This window comes from Corythoichthys intestinalis, chromosome 11, assembly GCF_030265065.1.
Source record: "Corythoichthys intestinalis isolate RoL2023-P3 chromosome 11, ASM3026506v1, whole genome shotgun sequence".
NCBI classification, from domain to species: Eukaryota; Metazoa; Chordata; class Actinopteri; order Syngnathiformes; family Syngnathidae; genus Corythoichthys; species Corythoichthys intestinalis.
In genome coordinates this window covers 24,697,023-24,717,458 of record NC_080405.1, presented here as the reverse complement: position 1 = coordinate 24,717,458, position 20,436 = coordinate 24,697,023, and the positions used below count along the sequence as shown (strand labels likewise).

General features: G+C 40.2%; 1 protein-coding gene across 2 annotated transcripts in view; it reads right to left on the bottom strand.

Moving 5' to 3' along the window:
- gpc3 (glypican 3) overlaps positions 1–20,436 on the bottom strand; it is a 223,139-nt gene that overhangs the window by 79,644 nt on the left and 123,059 nt on the right. For both annotated transcript variants that reach the window (XM_057851009.1, XM_057851010.1), the window contains one exon: positions 500–642. In XM_057851009.1, the coding sequence (XP_057706992.1) occupies positions 500–642 (143 nt within the window). The remainder of the gene's footprint in view (positions 1–499; positions 643–20,436) is intronic.

Here is a 20,436-nt window from a genome sequence, read left to right as displayed (position 1 = left end):
CAGAGTAAGAGTAGTGTTTCTCCTTCACAAATCTACTCAAGTAAAAGTAAAAAGTATTGGGTTGTAAATCTACCCTAAGAAGTACATTTTTCTCAAAAAGTTACAATAGTAAATGCTACAGAGTAAATGTAACGTGTTACTACCCACCTCTTAATAACACTTGCATAACTAGAAACCTATTGACTAAAAGACCATAGTAAGATTAGTGATGACCTTATCATTTTTAAATTGAGCATAAAATAATTGCCTTTTACCTTAAAGTGATGTATACCCTACAGGAAAGAAAATGTCAGTAATTTTATTAGTGCATTTCTGATCAGTTATAATTGAAATTGTGAAAAACCGCCCTCTGGTGGTTGACTTATAGCGAGCGTGACAAACAACCTGTGTGACAACCAACCCAGTTCTCTCCTATATTGGGGAAACGGAATGAAACCAGCACAGTGTCATTTTGTCGGACAAACTGCTCTGAAATTACACAAAATAGAAATGTATTCACCTGCGGAGCCCTCCTAGGGTCTCATCAGGATCTGAGTGTGATGTCTGAGTGTGGCGGGTCAAAGAAGCAGCGGGATGCTGGAAGGGGGGGGATGCAACAGAACGGGTGGACCGCGGTGGCGATTGTCCACACATTCCACTCACCTGCAGAAGAGAGGAAGAGATGCGACCGAGTGAGTGTGCATTCTTTTCTACTTGCAGTTCGCCCATGTAAGCGTGTTTATTGTCACTCTATATAGCAACGACAGCACCGCAGGAGCTGTCAGCACTCTCTCTATCTTGCTGAGCTCCTCTGCAAATTGTCGTCTGTTTAGGTGTGTATATTTTGAGAAAGGAAGAAAGTAGGGATTTGCATAACAAACACGTCATTGTATCATCCACCAGCCATTCATGCCTCATTCCACTTTGTCATCCCAACACTCCGAAATGTGAGGCAATAAAATGAGGCCTCTCGTTCGCCACGCTCCCTAAATAAATGCCATTGTGTTTCCACATGGGATGTACACAACAATAATAAATAAGGAGTCCCTCTCTGTCTCCCAAAGATAATAGACTTGGCGCACACTTTGCAGGTGCTATAAAAATGCAAATTATTGTTAATGTTTAGCTGCTGGTTTAAAGATTTGCCGGTGGTTTAATTTCCCCCGAGGATACCGGCCCGGACTTAATTTTGCCATCAAGCTCTAACAGCTAATTGTGTCTTATTCCCCTTAAACTGAAGAGGCTGGCATTGCAGCTCACTCAATTGATGGAGACTGATAGATCAACATATATTCTGAATATGGTGGCAGCAAAGTCAAAAATATTGCGGGAAGAAATCACTCATTTATCTATGGCTGCCATTAATGGCGTTAGACTTCTGAGGGGCAACTGAACATTCGCCATTCCCAGTCTAATAGATTGGACGTCTAGTGCAGTCAAAGGCATGAAAGATAAGCATTCATGGCCAGCCCCTCACAGTTTAAAGCAGGGGTGGGCAAACCGGTCCTCCAGGGCCGCAGTGGGTCCTGGTCTTTGTTCCAACTGACCCAGCACAGATAGTTTAACCAATGCGGTTTCAGCAGAAATGAGAAGCACCTGACTGCAATCGACTGATTGCCCTTGTAAAACAGCAGATTGGTGAAAAAGTGTCCTCTTAATGGGTTGCAACAAAAACCTGCACCCACTGCGGCCCTTTGTGGACTAGTTTTCCCACCCCTGGTTTAAAGCAACACTTGGTAACTTTTTAGTTTTACTCAATTTTAGCGACACCGGTGGACAAAAGCGGTAGTGTTTTGCCTTAAGGACGGCTGCGTTTCCCAGGAGGACCAGCGCACACTAGGGATGGGAATTGATAGGATTTTTACGATTCCGATTCCATTATCGATATTGCTTAACGATTCGATTCTTTATCGATTCTCTTATCGATTCTAATTTCGGGAAAAAGAATAACAAACATTTTGATTGGCATCAAGTTTGTTTAATCAGAAGTCACAACCTTACAAACTCACAACGAGGTCAAAAGACGCCCACAGCCTCAATGTTAACTGTGGCAATAAGTGGCAAATGCACAAGAATGTGTAACATTTTACTGAAACATTTTTCTAATAGAAATAAAAAATATTGGTATATTTTGGCATATAGGTCGTTGTTCTGTCCCCAAACTTTTTCCCGTGAGGGCCAAATAACTTTTCCCTTCTCTGATGAGAGGCCGGGGTCAGTTTGTAACAGAAAAAGTGTGACGATTGCAGGAGTGGGAAATGTAAAAAAAATATTGTTTTTCAGAAAGCCACAATCACCCTCTGTGGATTCTTCACGGAACAAAAGTAAATAAAATAAAAATAATAATATGATATAATAATAATAAATAATAAATAATAATAGCACTATTAATTAAATAGATAATAACCAAATAACCCTCTCTGAGTTATTCACTGAAAAAGGCCAGGAAATAAATTATACTACTGAGAGAGAAAAAAACAAAAAAAAATTCAAAATGCTCTCTGGAATTGTTCAGGGGGCCGGACCAAATATGGAGCCGCGGGCCGTAGTTTGGGGACCCCTGTTTTTATTTACCAATATATTGAAATGCATGCCTTTTAGTTTTTATGGCGCTTTCACGCTCAAGTGGTGGCACCCTTGCGCTTCCTCACGCGAAGAAGAGTGCGAAGAAGAAGAAATGCCGCATCCAAGCCAGTGAGCGAGTTAGTGAGAAAGGGAAACACTGCCACGAGCCTACGTTCTTTGTTAATGTTTGTAAAATATCCACAGAGCCAACGCCTGTATGTATCATCTTCTGTGTTGTTGTTGTGTGTTTCCACTCGCGATCGGACACTTAAATCCAGTTGTGTAGTGGTTTAAACGATGTGCTAATGCTAGCGAACGCATGCTAACTGTTTGTTATGACTGTGTTAGCAGCTAATCATCGCTGATTTACGTTGATGCCAACCTGTTTGTTATTGGGGACGAAATTGATTTGTTTCATTTCTATTTTTATAGTTTCAAGTGATGGTTGAATAAAGTCAGCAAATTATACCAACGTCTTCTGCATCGTCATTTGGGAGTTTAGCTAGCTGTACAGCTAGGACTGAGCCTTAGCGTCTCGGTGAGGACAGTGCAGTCTATTCCCTCCCGATGCAGTTATTTCCATCTCGCAATGACTGCAAGTAGCTTTGTTGTAATTTTTCCTCGTGAAGTGAAGACACACTTTCGAGCGTTCGAACCTACGTCATTGTTATGTTTACGGCGGCAACGCTCGTGCTAAACTATCGTAACCTTTCATTTTCACCCTTTTTCCTGGTGAAGTGTAGCCAAACTTTGGAGCGAGTGGTTCATGGCGCCATGCTAGTTTGATGCGTCTGGACAACAAGACACGTCACGACGCAATATGCGTCTTTAGGGATCGTTAAAGGGATCGTTAAGGCTTTTTCATTGTGATGTCGAGGCCTCGAAACACTCGGAACCGGTTCTGAATTGGAATCAGATTTCGATTCCCATCCCTAGCGCACACCCACATAGCGTTGTAAAATCTAGGGTTGGGAATCTCTGGCATGAAGCCGATTCGATATGTGTCAAGATACACAGGTTACGATTCGATTAAAAAAAAAACGATACATTTTTAAGGCTGAGCGATTCGATACAGTTTAAGAACGATGCGGTTCGATACAGTGTGAAAACGATACAATAGTAAACATTTGTTGTGTGTGTTCGTATAGTATTTTAAAAAATATAAAAAAAGACCACATTTTTTGATAGCAAAATTAAACAACAAAATTTCATACCAATATTGTTTTATTTTTTCATGAGAAAAAAAATAAGGCTTTCAATATGACCATCATTTTGTTGGATGGGATTGATAATACAATAAAACTCCAGTGACAGACAACAATAAAGTGCAGTAGTTTAATTCCTGTATTTCCTGGTGTTTTGAACACAATAGGTAAGTAATTTCAGTGCAAACTTTCAACGTAAACATCTTGCAAGCAAAAAAAATTATATGCAGCAGCTCTTGAAAAAAAGAATTAAACCTGTTAGTGTTATCATAAAAAAAAAAAAATTATGCTTTACCACTGGTATAACTGGGGGAATAAAAACATGGCATTTTAGATAGGTCTATAATCATTACTTTAACCCAGTACTTCTCAAATAGTGGGGCGCGCCCCAGGGGGGCGCAGAGCGATGCCAGGGGGGGCGCATGTGTCCTCGGGGAACATGCTTTTTTTTTTTTTTTTTTGCCCTACTCGAATAAAGTGTACTTGCACATCCACTCAGTGGGTGGCAGTGGCGCTCTCATTTTCAGAGTGCGTGCAGTATTTTTGAACTAAGGAAGAGCACTCAGCACACAGAAAACAGATTATGAAGAGCAGTGCGCCGCCGCCGTTTTCGAAAGCCGTTTTCCGACGGGACTAACTCACGCAGCGACCCACTGTCTTGTCCGGTTCTCACGTCGCCGCCCGAGAAGTGCCATTTTCGGCTTGGGATCGTCACGACGACCGCCCTCACCTACGGTTCTACCTCGGCCGCCGAGAATGCGCTTTTTTCGTGCCGTTTACCCTTTGCTCTACTGTGTCTAAAAATAATTATAGCGGACAGCCATGAGCCAAATCAGTTAAGACGCCACTTAAAGACATTCGACCCCAATCCCATTGATAAGCCGCTTGATTGTTTTTCAGCGAAAACGTGCCGAATATTGCCAACAGTCGTCCTGCTTTGTCAGTGTTATATCAGTAAACCAGTGAGCATTGATAGCATGCTCATTGCAAAATAACTCCACACCATTGCAAAGGAGGTAATACTGAGTGTGAGCAGCAAAAATAAAAACTGTCCTTCTGTCCAAAGACACTTTTTTTTTTTTTTTTTCTTCTATACAGTTTTTTTTTCGGTCAAATTTTTTGGCATATTGTCCTCATGAGTGAATGTTTCTAATCAATTCGAATTTGTTATTATTTACTGATTTTTTTACATTTTATTTTTCTGTATCAAATGGTCAAAAATGTACCTTGAGTGTATTTTTACAGTTTGAATGTGACTTTTTTTTTTTTTTAAATTCAGGCAAATTGATGCTCGTCAAGTCTTCTCTGCTACAAACAAAACAATGTTAATAAAGTTATACTTTATTATAAGTTGATCTATGTTACTTTTTTTCTTTATTAGAAAAAAAGGACACAATGTTAGGCAGATGCGTATTTATGATAGTAATTTTGTAGACAAATGATACTATTTACAGTGGCGGCAGAGAGTTAAGGGGGGCGCGAAACATTTACGTCTTGATTGGGGGGGCGTAACAGAAAATAATTGAGAAGCACTGCTTTAACCTTATACACAGCAAAGTCATTCACTTATGCCTGTGCTTCCACATTTTTTTATTCCTCATCACTGTCTATATTTTTTGTGAAGGCAGATTTTTCTTGAGGAAGATCAACTGATCCACATGTTCATGTTTAAATAGAATGCGTTTCGTGGAAACAATATCTCCAGCAGATCGTGCTGCCCTTTCCACCATTGTAGAGGGTTATTTTTGAGGGTTAAAAACTCACGATCTCTGTACCACTTCACACTAGCTCTGTCCCATGCGAACAGATCTGGCTAGCTTCGTCACTTCAAAGAGTGACTTTTGTTTTCCTGGCTGCGTTGAAAATCAATCGCTGCACGTCGCTGGCGTGGTGCGCAAACTGTCCATTGTTTTAGCATGTTGCTTCGTTGCCACTACTAGTTTCGTTTTGGGCTGTGAAGAAAACGCTACAGAGCGTGCGTTACAGTGGCTTTGTTAGCTCTCGAGTTGTTATGACACGCCCGTGACGATCGGGTGATGACGGCGACTACTAGTGGTTCTGCCGAAATGAATGGGAAGTTGAGGCAACCACGACGGCGGTCGCAATCTAAGTGCGCTGTGTGGTGAATGACACAAGTGAGGTAAAAGCTAAATTATTATCATATTAAGCAATGGACTGAACTAGGCATTAGAAGCCGATTCTTGTGCTCGCGATAGCCGAATTCTATCTCTTCTATCGGTTCATTGAATATTTAATGGCTAATTACTGTCGAATGGTAAGTTTACTATCGATACAGCTGTATCTCTCATCTGTAAAACCGGATATCCGGTCGTATCAGTTTATCGATCTCAAGTTTAGTAAAATCATGATGGTAGCCACAGTGGCTGTGTGAAGGATGAAAAGTAATAAGGTAAAGAATCCAGTTGTAGCTAAACAATAGCATATGACGATTAGCAACAGTGTGGCCAACCCTCCCAAAGTCACGCCAGTGAGTGAAAGCCAGGCCAATATTTTTTCTGTATATCCTGGTAGCAACCCTTCCTTTTTCCTCCTCTGACAAAACTTTTTGTCTCTGTTGCTCTGTCGTCTTTGCAGAAATCGCGCGAAAGTGTTAGCATCGACTTCAGTTTTTATAATGAATGGGGAAAGAGGGAAGTGACGTATGCGTAAAGCAGTCATCACATTTGTAGTTTTTTGTGTTTGGCAGGATTCCTGCCACCCTCCTCAAAGTTAATTAGTGCCACTGAAAGCTATGCAGACCCCCTCAAGATATAAAAGAGATGTCATTCAACTAGTTTTCAGTCAACATATCATCACAAATGTTACGAAAATATTTTATAAAGGTTGAAAAGTCACCTAGTGTTGCTTTAAATGAATTGGATATCTATGAGTGTCAATGACATGCAATGAGTTAAATACTATGAATGCAAAATCTACTTTAGAGTGTTAGTTAAGTGAGGCCATAAACAGAGTGTAGTTCTGTTTTTATGCAATTCGATTAAAAAATATATGATTAATGATGTGAATTGCTATTATTGCTAATATTTAAGTTTTTTAATGACCAAAAATAGTCACGGGTAAAAAGGGTAAAAAGACTAAGTGTCAACTTTTAAATGAATGTCCACTGTACTGACCACTGTCCCTGAAAGTTTTAATCCGTATTCATGCTTTGCCAAATTTTTCCAAATATGTAGCGCTTTTATTTTGCGAGAAACTATAATGAAAGACCAGCTATTTTCTCATCACGAAATACTGTAAGTCATAACTTAAAGCTTCAGGATAAATGTATTTAACTGAATGACATAAGGAAGTCTTTTTTGGCCTTATTAGTTTTATTGACATTTTGGAATTGTTTATTGCTGTCAATGGCACTGAAACAAAGCAATGGCGGCCAATAGGTTTTGATGTTCAGAAAGACACTCGGATCACTTTATGTGTACTTACAATAAGTACATAAACAAACACAGACACACATTGTCTCAGTCAGTGCATCGTCTTCTTCTAAATCTTCCTCTCATGTAATTGTCCATGCTGTGCTGTGCCTGCAGCGAGCACTGGTAGTCTCTCTGGCCATGATTAATGTGATTGGAACCATGTTCCTCTTTTTGTTGGCGCGTTCCTTCAGAAGCCACGGGGGACTCTGGGAGGAACTGATTCAGCACAGACGATGCCTTGTCCACCCATGTCGATTATTTAGAGAATTTTCAAGGAAGGGGCACATTAGCAGAGTATTAATGTCACGTAGGGATGGACTAACATAAGCTACAGGGTAACCGCTGATAAGGCCTGCCCCAGTGGGAGTGCTTGAAAGTACCTGCACGGTTTTATCTTCACTCAGCAGCCTGCTGCACTGATGGAGGGACGCAGTCTGTCCACATGTCCTAGAACACACGATCATGCCTCATGATGTGCTTGTGTGCATACTTGATAGAGCGCCGTAGGCCATTTGGTCTACGTGTCAACATTATCTAAAACTATAATTCTAAATGAATGAATGTCACTTTTCTATTAGAATTGAACTACATCAGTTTTGGGCACGTTACTTTAAAAAAGTAATTAGTTATCGTTACTCACTACTTCTTCCAAAAAGTAAATGAGTTAGTTAGATTTACTCTATAGTAAAAGTAACTAGTTACCAGGGAAAGTAGCTATTTCCGTTACTATAAAAAGAAGTTGTTGTATGTCAAAGAATTTGAAATTTTCTGAGCAGTATTCGAGTCAGTTGAATAGAGAAGAACAGACAGGTAGTTGTGTTATAGGACCTTGTAATAATTATTGCACCTCACCAGCAACAGATTTATCCTACACTTGAAGTGCAACAAAAATAAACAGATTTGAATTGCTTACCACAGATGTCGACAAAAGCTTTGCCCCGGGACATAAATTACACTTTACATGCACGTTCTTTCCTTTAATTTCGACCAACATGAAATAGTGTTTATATTTCCACCTCGTAAAGGACAAATTTTCTTTTGAATGCTCTGCCATCATATCCCTCTGCATCTGTTTTGCGTGTGTTTGCCGCACGCGCTGTTCCGGTTTGTGTGTGAAAACACCGGTGTTCGGCCATTCCTTACTACATGGCGAAACGTCCTACACAATGCTCAGCGTGCTTGCGCAAGCATCGACACGCATGCGCACATCAGTTAGAAGCGGCGAGTACTATTTTCTGCAGGCATTTATTTAGTACGTTGTCCCTGTATGCATCTAAACAAAACAAGTTTACAGCGCACGGTAGTACTTTGGGTATCAAATTCGACCAATGTAGCACGTTTCGCCGATGTATTTTGGCAGAACACCGGCTTTGAAGTACGTGCGCTATTAGGCTCGAGCGTTTACGTCACAGAATGGGGGATCACGTGAGATTTGACAACAACACAGCCATATTGAAAGCAGGTCTGGCTCGCGAGACATTAAACTTTAAAGTGCATGTGACACGAAAAAGCATCTTTATTTCATAATACACGCGGTATTTTAGGCTCCTGAATGATATGGACCGCTTGGATGTGTGTGAAAGTGATCGCTATATTTATTTAGTTTTTTGAATCCCGCGCCATGAAAATGAGTGACTTCCAGCTTTGGTCTTGAATTGAGGAGGAGGGTGTTGTGACGTATACGGTAGAAGATGTCCTCTTCACTATACAGCGTACTGTTGTGTATGAGGACGAAGGATTCAACTGATTTTGCGGATTAATACGTTTATTTTTCGCATCACGCCAGCCAAACGGCTGCAGAAAAATCATTCTGTATGAGGGAGAGGCGTATGCGTCTTTTTGGAGTTTCAAAAGGTTTCCATTCACCGTGGATATTTAACTGCGGTCAAGCTGTGGGACCATTGGACTTACGAGGAAGTGAGTAAACATCTTGTTTTGTATTATGTCAAATACGAATACAGCGATTACAAAGTAAACACTACAAACTTTCTTTAAATAAAGGACTACTTACGTTTGATCATTGATAGGCATGTAAAAAGCTCTCCTCATGCACATTAACAGGACGTTAGCTGCACAACAACTGCAGCCACCCTCCTCCGGGGAACGAAATGTAAATTGCTCTCCGCCGGGCGGTTTGCCGATCCGCGAAGACAATCGACAACCCAGTCGTCATGTCAATAAATCCAGGCTAGTTATGTGTGATTTTCCGCTTCGAAGACTTTGAAACATCACTCGGTTCGGGTTAGCATGTTGGCTAGCTGTCACGCCTTTTTTAGATTTGTTTACATTCTCCGAAGCCGGGGAAGGGAAATGACATACAGTATGTCCGATTTAGGTGTCATAAAATATCGTTCGGGAGGTGCGACAGTAAAGGTGAAGTCAACAGTTTTGACCATTACGGAGTAATTTTGCCATGTCGTCCTGTTGGGGACGCTAAAGCCCTATAATGGTAGGCGTGGCTAACCGGCAGATTAAGACTAATTTCTCGTCATCTGCGCTTTGCTAAATTGTTGTATATAGTCGAATCGTCTCAAAATATGATTCTAATTCACATAATGCCATTTAAGACTTTTTTTCTCCTGTCGTATGCTCTTTAACTTGCCAGTTCGATAAAGAGACAAACTCGTTACTAAGGCGAAGAACAGATATGTGATCAAACTTAAGGATGTGAACATTGTTGACCCTTACGAGCAAGCCGAAGACAAATGGAGTAAAGATGTCGACGGGCTTCCACAATTACGCGAAATGGACATTCTGCTGTATTTATTGTTTGGTGTATGTTACTACACTCATCAGTGATTCTGAAATTACAAATTGCTACAAACGTACGAACAGTTTTGCTGTGGATGGGTGCAGGACCTGCACATTATGACCGTATCAAACGGCAACTCCATCGTTCTTGCAAAGGTAGGCTATGTGTGTTTATTGTTTTCATTGCCATGAACCTGAACGCACTCCAAGTCTTGGATGACAAATAAACAGAGCAGAGTAGACTCGCTACGGCTAGTAGTTTCTTCAATTTATTCAAAGTAAGTAACGCACCGCTTTTGACCGTCAGTAACGGTAACGGCATGGTAACGGCGGAAAAACTAATTAGTTAGATTACCCCATTACTGAAAAAATAACGCCGTTATACGCCGTTATTTATAACGGCGTTATTCCCAACACTGACAACAGGTCATAATATATAGTATACGGTATTCTTTAAAATCAGTTTTTACAGGCTAAAGGCCAGTCAAGGTGCCACTCAAGTAGTTGTTGTTTTTCTTGTTGATCCTATCCACAATCATGGTCACAATGGTACCCCCTGTGATACAATCAATTTGCATGAAAATGAATCAATTTTGTGTGTGTATATATCAGGCCTGAACGATATATCGTAGCGCAATACTCGCATCGCGAGGACTTAATGTGGGGAGAACAAGTATTTGATACACTGCCAATGGGTTCCCATTGGCAGTGTATCAAATACTTGTTCTCCCCACTGTAAGTTTTTTTTTTTTTTTGAACACACAAACTCATTTTTCTTCATGCCAGTACAGCGCCACAAATTATCTCACACTTTGATGCTCACGCTGCCGAGAAAAGCCTCTCACTTACCCAATGAATGAATTGTCTCTGATTGTAGAGGTAAGGAGTCGTCCGTTGCCAGATCAAAGCTAAAAACCTGTCAATCATCCTTAACTAAGTACCAAGCCCACTGCACTAGCAGAATAGGTCTGGTCGAACTGCTTAGCAAGAGGTGTGAGAGGCTGATTGGACTCATTCACTGAAGTATTTACAGACAAGCATTTTTCAAAGTTATTCATGTTAAAAATAATTCATTGATTCATTCATTATATTGGCGGCACAGTGGCACACTGGTTAGCACGACCATATATCGCAACCCCCCCCCCCAAAAATCACTATGATTGTTTTTTCCAATATCATTCCGGCCTAGTATAAATACAAACAAAAAGTTTAATTTACTGTGGTGTCCAGAACACCACATCCACCACATTTATGATGTGTGTTTTTTTTTTTTTTTTTTTTTAATTTAAAACGGTTTTAAAAGTGTTCTCATATTCCTTAAAATTCAATTTTTCAATCCACTCGGCATTGCAAAGCGCTTTTAGAATCTTTGTACAAAAATGGATGCTAATTTCAATTAGTTGTATTGAGTTCATTTTGCCTACACTTATAAATTTGTCAAACCCTTTTTTATAATCCCAGGCAATAGTAGGTGGTTTATTTACCTGACATGTTTCAACGAGCACTTCCGCCTTCGTCAGAGGGTCACTGATGTTGGTGTGACGCCTTTTTATCAGCTGATGGATAAAGGCGTGACTCACCTGTCAGAATGACAGGCGAGTCACGCCTCTGCTGCCCATTCACTCTTCCAAGATGCTGTTCCAGGTCGTAGAGAGCATGTACGCCCCCTCGTCCCTGTTGATGGTCCTTGGGCCCCGCTTGCGGATCTCAATGGTAAATGGTGTTATACTTACAGTATATAGCGCTTTTCCACCTTTCAAGGCGCTCAAAGCGCTTTACACTATCTCGCCATCCACCTACTGGTGACGCAGCACCAGGAGCAACGTGGGGTTCAGTATCTTGCTCAAGGACACTTAGACGAGTTCATCAGGGCAAAGAATGGAACCCACAACCTCTGGGTTGTGGGACAACTACTCTACCACTGAGCCACCCTCCCTGATCCAGCGCTGATGTTCGTTTTCTTGGGTGCGGATGACTCTGGCCTTTTCCAAGTCCATGATGTGTTTTTCCCTTTTGCAGTGATCGGTGATGGCTGATTTATGATGTTCTTGTTGTGATTGTTCTTTTATTGCCCTTGTTTGTCTCATTGTTGTCTCCTTTTCACATTCCTTCTTGTGTTCTGTTTTTCCTGTAATGAAGCTCCTCCCTGTCTCCCCGATGATTTATTGCATGATTTGCATTGAATTTCATATATGGATTTTGTCCTTTGCGTGGACTAATATCTGGCGGAGTGTTGTGGGTGGTTTGACCGGTGTGTTTATGTTGTATTTTTTAATGACCCTTTGGATACGTTCCGTGACTCCCCTCATGTACGGCAACGTCACCATATCCCTGTGTTGTTTTGTTTGTTTTTTGCTTCCCCCGTTTTGTGTTGTTCTTGTTTTTGACCTGTCCTGCACCTTTTTCTTTTGCCCACTGTGGATACTGACACCTTTTTAATTCCTGTTGTATGTTTTTCTTCCTGTGTAATGTCTTCTGGGTCCGTTATTATTGCCATACGTTCATGTAGTGTTCTGACGACTGACAGTTTGTGGATAGTCGGGTGTTCCGATGTCCATAGGAGGTATTGGTCGGTGTGTGTGGGTTTCCTGTGTACTTTTATTTTGATGTCACCGTTGTCTGTGTGATGTATGTTTATGTCCAGAAAGGCTATGGATTGATCTATTTCTTCTTCATGAGTGAATTTGATGCTGCCGGTGGTGTCCATGGTGTTGAGGTGGACCGTGAGTCGTTGTGTATGTCCTGTTTTTACTTTATCCAGAATGTCATCTACGTAACGTTTCCATAGTGTGGGTCTGTATTCATCCGGAGCTGTCGTGAGTGCTTTTTGTTCCAAATCCTCCATGAAAAAAACACACATGATGGCAGACAGTGGGTCTCCCATGGCGAATCCTTCTTTTTGTCTGTAAATTGTGTTTCTGAATTATGAAGTATGTGGAAGGGGCGATGAAAAGAAGTAGCTGAGTGATGTCCTGTACTGTTAGATTTGTGCGTTTTTGCGTTTGTGTGTGTGTTCTGTCTGCAATTAACCTGTTGTGCACTATATGTATGGTGGCCTGTGTGGGTGTTTTGGTGAAGAGGGAAATGACATCATGTGATATGAGCATTTCATCTTTCTGTACTTTTATGTTTGTGAGTTCTGTGGCAAGTTGTTTTGAGTTTTTGCAATGTTGATCTGTGAGTCCCAGTAATGGTTTTATTATTCCTGCGAGTGCTTTTGAGAGGTTATATGTTACTGATCCTATGCTGTCTCCTATGGGGCGGAGAGGTGTACCTGGTTAATGGATTTTTGGTGTGCCGTAGATCCTGGGGATGAGGTTTGCGGTGGGTAATAAGTAGTTGTACGACTGTTTGTCTATTTTATTTTCATTAAGTAGTGGTTTGAGTAGCTCTTTAAGTTTTCTTGTTTTCTGTTGGGTCCTTTTTTAACACCTCATAAGCATCATCCTGTAGTAACTGCTGCATCTGCTCTTCATATGTGTCCGTGTCCATAATCACTACTGTTCTGCCTTTGTCTGCTGGGAGGATTGTGATATATTTATTTTTGGATAGTGTTGAAATCGCTCTTGCTTCCTGTTTGGTAATATTGCTGGGGGGAGGTTTGGCCGTTTTTAGTATACCTGCTATTTCATTGCGTAATGCCAAAAGTGCCAAAAAATGCAAAAGGGAAAACCAAATCATGGACTGGGAAAAGGCCAGAGTCATCCGCACTGAAGAAAACAAACATCAGCGCTGGATCAGGGAGGCCATGGAGATCCGCAAGCGGGGCCCGAGGACCATCAACAGGGACGAGGGGGTGTACATGCTCTCTACGACCTGGAACAGCATCTTGGAAGAGTGAATGGGCAGCAGAGGGCGTGACTCGCCTGTAGTCACGCCTTTATCCATCAGCTGATAAAGACGCGTCACACCAACATCAGTGACCCTCTGACGAAGGCGGAAGTGCTCGCCGAAACATGTCAGGTAAATAAACCACCTACTATTGCCTGGGATAAAAGAAAAGGTTTGACGAAGCTAATTTCAATTGTTTCGTGTACACTTCCCAAAACTACACAACATCTGTTACAAGCATTGGACACTGGACCTACAACTTAGCAGAGATCCAATCCATTTGGATCACAGCTTTCATGCAGGGTGACACAAATTTATTTTTAATTATCCAATAAAACCAAGGGTGATGGAATAGTATAGTGGTACCTCTACATTCGAAGTTAATTCGTTCCAGGACCTGTAAATCGAGATGGTCGTATGTTGAGTTGAATTTTCCCATACGAATACATGACATTTCCATTAATTCATTCCACAGCACGAAAGCCTACACTAAATCCTTAATAAATAATGCTTGTACTATTACAAATGGCAATTACACATAGCATAATAATGATAACAATATAATAATACTTGTAATTCCTGTAATACTGTAACGAATTGAGTTCTAATGTGGCAGAATTTTTTTCCTGTACGTGAACGCGCCGCGTAGCTGATGTGATGGTGAGATAGAGAGCAGTTCTATTCTACTTTCTCTTTTAATGTTTTGTTGCTGGCGTAAACAGTAGCGGACAATAGGCGTGTTGTGTTTCACGAGTTGATGGAATAAATGATTAGAAACCTGACAAAGCTGGCGATTTCTTTGGCGATGTTACCACAAAAATAATTGTCAACTTAACTGGCGAACGGAGGTCGGAGGAGGATCGTCGTTATCGACATTCGACGGGCATATTGTCGAACCACTTCACGGACGGCACACCACGCTCATATTTTTCTATCATTTCCATCTTCATTTCAAATTGTTAGCCTCACCTTTTTCTTTTTTTCACCACCTGCACTAACATTCTTGGAACCCATGTTGATTTCTGTCACAAGAAAAAAAACTGCGGTGCGGTCATAAATCGTCGTATTTCGAGCATATCGTCGATGTTGGAACAAATGGCGAGTCGAATTTTACGTCGAATGTTGAAAAGATCGTGTGTCGACGCAATCGTATGTCAAGGTACCACTGCACTTGAAACCTTATAATCTGCCTTTTAAGAAACAATTATGGATTTTTAAAAAATGATGTACTTTAAATGAGATCCTTCTGTAAGAATGCGTTCTTTAAAACTGCTGTTGAGATTCCTCATTGACCACTGCAACATCTCAGCTCACATGACCAAAAATAGCAGTTATTACATTTAGTATAAAATGTTTAGTGTGAGTAAAGGAAAAACAATGTTGTTCGCAAATTCAGTTCACAGTTTCACCAAGAAGTGAAGGGAAAAAAGTGCTAAAGTCATTTAACAGGACAGAACACTAAAATAGATGAGTCAATGATGCGATTTAAAAGAGAGATCTACTAATTGGAAAGTTTTTAAAGAGAGAAAAATTGATTTAATATTTTTCACTCTCAGATTCATAATTCCTAGATTATTCATAGCTGTTAAAAGCATAACTTCCACTTTATAAAGGCTGCTTCAAGCACAGACATAATGGTAAGAAAATTGATGAAGATGAAATTGTGATTATGTTGATTGAATATTAAGTCTTCCATTGCCACTGACGTTGATGTGGCACGTTTCATACTCCGTGAATTTAAATGAGTTTATTACTAGTTTACTACTAGTACACGTCCAGTCATCTGAAGTGGGAGGGTGGCAGCCAATGGGTTAATAAATATACCTTTTAGCTGAAACCTGTGTAACTGAGGTAAGCTTATTTATAGTGGCATGAATGTGAGACAAATAGGGCATGTTTAAGTACACTGCAAACACCAAGAGAGGCAGGATCAGTGGCTTGATTAACAAAATCATGTGCATGTCTGCGGCAAAGATGGCTGCAGTTTGTCATCTACTAGAATTGTCTTGTGACCTTTTATGATGATGTTTGTTTTTTTTAGTTCCCGAATAATGTTCTACATGTAATTCCACAGTGAAATATCTGTTTGGACTTGATGGGCTCTGCACAAAAGAGAAAGTGTTCTCGAAAAATGTCACCGACACAGTGACAAGACCCGGTGGCATTATCGCATGCTTGCTGCTGCGTCCAGTGTGAAACAACACTCAACAGACAATCTCCAACAATGCCGGCCAGATCCATCATCTTCGTGTCACAGCCGACTTCCTGTCTTCATTTGAGCCCAGGCCCGACCGCCCGGGTGATGAATGTCTCCTCTGCGCTCGTCTGTCCCTCGTCCTCTTGGGTTCACTCCGCCTCCCCTCACCATACTTCTATTCTGTCCCCGTCTTTGTCGCTCCTTCGTTCTTCTTCCTCCCAAGTAACTGGTAAAAATAGAGCTTCATAAATCATGCATCTTCTCTCACAGCCGAGCGAATGAGCAGCAGAAAAAGAGGGAATGAAAGAGAGTGTAATGTTCAGAGTGAGATGTACAGAGTGAGGTGGATGACATCAAACTCCGGGAGAAGGGTAGGAAGATGACAGGGGGATAGATTGGAGCTGTAGGGCTCTTGGCTGCCCTCTCTTTTCTCTCTGAACATAGGTTGATTCATGCTGGAGTGGTGCCGGGAGGAAGAAATGAGCATTAACATGCTGGGGGAGAAGACCGCCAGACTTATGATGGTCACCAAGGTAGCAGAGTTCATGTTTAAAGTGTTCGCAGATGAAATGCATCTCTCACTACTGTGCAGTCAATCTGTCTATCGCTCTAGGTAACGACACTTCCCTTGAGGGCAGGTCAAGTGAGAGACTGGAAATCACACAAAACCAGCAAACAAGCCGCTGCGAGTGGATCCTCACTGAAACTTTTAAGTCTACAAGAGAGGTCCTTATTGCTTTGCAACTTTGAGGTCCTCTTGTCAAAGTCAGGCTAAGTGTTTAAGAACAAAGTACTGTATTTTTCAGACTATAACTCACTGCATTGTTTTCATAGTTTGGCTTATACATTAAAATACAGAATTTGACATCGTTTGAAATGTTATTTAACACTGATCGACCATTGAGTAAACATTGCCCAAGCCCTGCCCATCTCAGTCAAAAAGGATTGGATGTCTATCACCGTCAATGGCAGCTATAGTTAAGGTTTGTATGTTAATAAATTAACTAATTGTCTGCCAATGACGGTAATAGACGTCCAATCAATTTGAAATGGGATCGCTGGTGCCAGCCTCCCAGTTCAAATGGACTATGGTTCAAATGGTTCAAATCTCTAATAGTGACAAAGTCATTTCAGTTCACAGATGGAAAATGAAAAGAGCCACGATTGGACGTCTATTGCTGTCGATCAAGCCATTACAGCAGTACTACTGTGTGGTCAATGTAAAAACAGTTCATTTTTAATGCAACTCTGGTTCGTCCAGCACCGTCTGATGCAGCTAGTGAGATAAGAAATTTCCTTTATTCATCATGTCAGTGTAATACAATCTTATTGGTCTTAAAAAAAAGTCTTCCAAACTTATTTTTCCTACCCATGTCTACTGTAGATTGATGCTGAAGAATTAAGCAAAATAAGTTAGCCAACTGAGGCATGTGTTGAATATTACCATACACACCTTCATGTTTCCATCAAGATTTATAACTGCATATTAAATCTCATTAGAATTAGCATTTTCTGTCCTTCAAATGAGAGGAAAATGTTTGCCTTTGAAAAGACCTTAGCAGCTGTGCTTCATTCAAATAGCAGACCTTTGACCCCCACTTTGATCTGTTTGAAAACATTTAAGTTGGCAGGTACCAGGCGGAGGAACCAGTTGCGTATCGGGAACACAGGATTTTATTGATGATGGCAGGCAAAGAAAACAATCAGGAATTGGAGAAATAGTGTTGTCTGGAAGAGTAGGATAGGCATAGTGGGTCAAGCGACGAGCCCACCTCCTGCGTAGTAAAAGCTAGGCTGTAATGCTAATGAACAGCTACATCGCTGCCATCTTGCGTGCCGCTGTCGCTCTTTGCTGCATGAATTCCGATTTGGGAGACTTGACGGTTTAGACCGCTGCCACATTCTGGAAAAATGTGGCCCAGATCAGATTTAAACCACATACGAAAGTAACCCATATCGGATTTGAAATGGTCCACTTTTATGTGACTTGTCCCGTTCAGACCGTCAAGTTAGTGCCTCACTCGAGTCGGAAAAACACAAAAAAATCGGATTCGTGCATTAAGACCTGCAGTATGAACCTAGCCATAGTGGAGAAGGGCCAGGAATATGACATAAACAATTGTAAAAGCCGCTAAAAAAACAAGAAGGTTTGGAGTATTTTTGGAAGAGTTCTTCCTGCATATTACGTGTCGTGAGTACTTTAAAAAAAAAAGTTAAAACACAACTTTAAGATGCAAACTTTGAAGTAAAAGTTTCTGAAGTGAAAGTTAATTCGTAAATCATTAAAAAAAGAAAGGCCGTATAATAAAACATAACTTCTATAGAGCATCATATCTAATTTTAACAATGTTTTTTGTGGAAGGTCCCACATATTAGTGTCCATTACAATTTGTGCATGTCTCAGACCAATTCCAAAACAATGTTTGATATATTGCCCAGGTAACCAATGCTACAGTGTGCTTAAGTAGTTGGTCCAAAGTCACATTACAGCAGTGAAAATGATTCAATACATTATTATCAAATTGGTGTCTTGATATTGTAAAATTTTGTATCCGCATTTAGCACATAATAAAATAGGTAATTGCCTTACAGATGCAATGTCTAAACATACTAGACTAAAAGGAAATCAAGAGCATACATGATGAAATGCTGCATAACATTGCAGCAATTAACACATCACAGTGAGTTTGGATACTTCATCCCCTTTTCCATTGCACAGTTCTGTCCCAGTCAAAATTATTAAGCGTTATATTCTCCAGTGACATTTTGTTGAGGCCAAACTCGCCGTTAATAAACAATGCTGCTGTCCTTCAATGACACCCCTGAGCTAGGCGTGTCTCAGCAAGATTACATTGGAACACTAACCCACCCAGACACACAGGCACGACCTTGTCACAAAGAAGAGCAACGCAGTGACTTCCCAGCTATAATCCTATATAGTGGAACCAGTCGGAGCCGTGAACACATTTTAAAGTCATCCGTAGTGACTGGAACTGCAATGCTATTTAATTTTAAATAGCAATCCTGCACAAGGAGTGGGAAAGAGCATCAGCGATTTGTGGATGCGAAGTAAGTGAGGTCAACCTGTGAATTAATAAATGATGGCTTGTGAGTGGAAACCCGGTCACTGTGGGGATTCTGGGTGTGAGAGTGAAAAGTTCACCAGCTATACAAGAGCAAATACACATCCGGTTCTGTAGTTGTGGCAGAAAAATGCCTTCATATTTCATGAGCACTTCTCCCTGACTTCACATGTGGGACTGGAACTGAACTGACGCTTTTATTGCAGTAGGAAACGCACATAACGGGTCGTGGCGATTGGGACGACTTTTATTGCCGGAATAAAAGAAGTAAAATAATGTTCTCTGACTCTTCTTTTGAATATTCGCTTTATGACTCAGGGAATGTTTTTAAAACTTAATATAGTGTATATATTCTCAGTGGCCACTACGCAAGGGGCACCTGGTGTTTTCGTGTTTTGATTTTTAAATTTACCATTAGAAATAATAATGCTCTCAGTATACAATGATACTGTCTGAAATGAGAAATATTTCAAAATTTTTTTTTTTTTTTAAATTGATAATTATTTTTGTTATTTTTTTAGTGCTGCAATGATTAATTGATTAACTCGAGTAATTCGATTAGAAAAAAAACCTAATCAAATTTTGCTGCTTCGAGTATTTGTTTAATTAGAGTGGTGTTTTAATGGTTTTGTTTTGAAAGTGTTTACATTTAGTATTATTGATTTGAGTGGATAAATTGCTCCCTGTTGAGACAGAAGTTTTTGTTTGAGCTAATGTTTTTTTACGCATCCGTAATTTGGTTTATAGCTACAGTAAATTTAGCTGTTTTTGTAGGAATATTTGTTTGAACATTTGTGAAGAGCATTGTAAAAAAGATTAAAAAAAAAAAAAAAAGTTAGCTTTTTATAGGATTTAAGCTAGCTGACTTTTCCTATGCAAGTTAGCCAATTCTTTTGCTATACTTACAGTAGATCCTCATTTATTATTTATTTATTTTAATATTGTTTGAGGGTAAGCTCAGGTATTTAAATTTATTTTAAATGAAAGTGCAATCCTGCATAGTTTGTTTTTGCATTTAATGCTCTTTTGAAAGTGCAATCTTAGCAAGCCTATTTTACATCTCCTAAAATTGATTCTGCAACTCAGTAAATGTTCCTAATTTGATTACTCGATTATTCGATCTAACGAGTTGATAGATTAATTGACTACTAAAATAATCGATAGCTGCAGCCTTACTATTTTTTTTTTTTTTTCCCATTTATTTGGTATTTCTGAGTTAGTATAAAGAAATTGGTTAGAAATTTTGATTGCTTTTAAAGATTTATTACTTTCCTAATATTTTTTTTCCAATGGAAAATTACATTGATATCACTGCAATTTGATAATGTTGGTGTCCTATAAGACTGACCTAGACCAAATTTCAGCATTTTGCATCCACTTTTGATCACTCT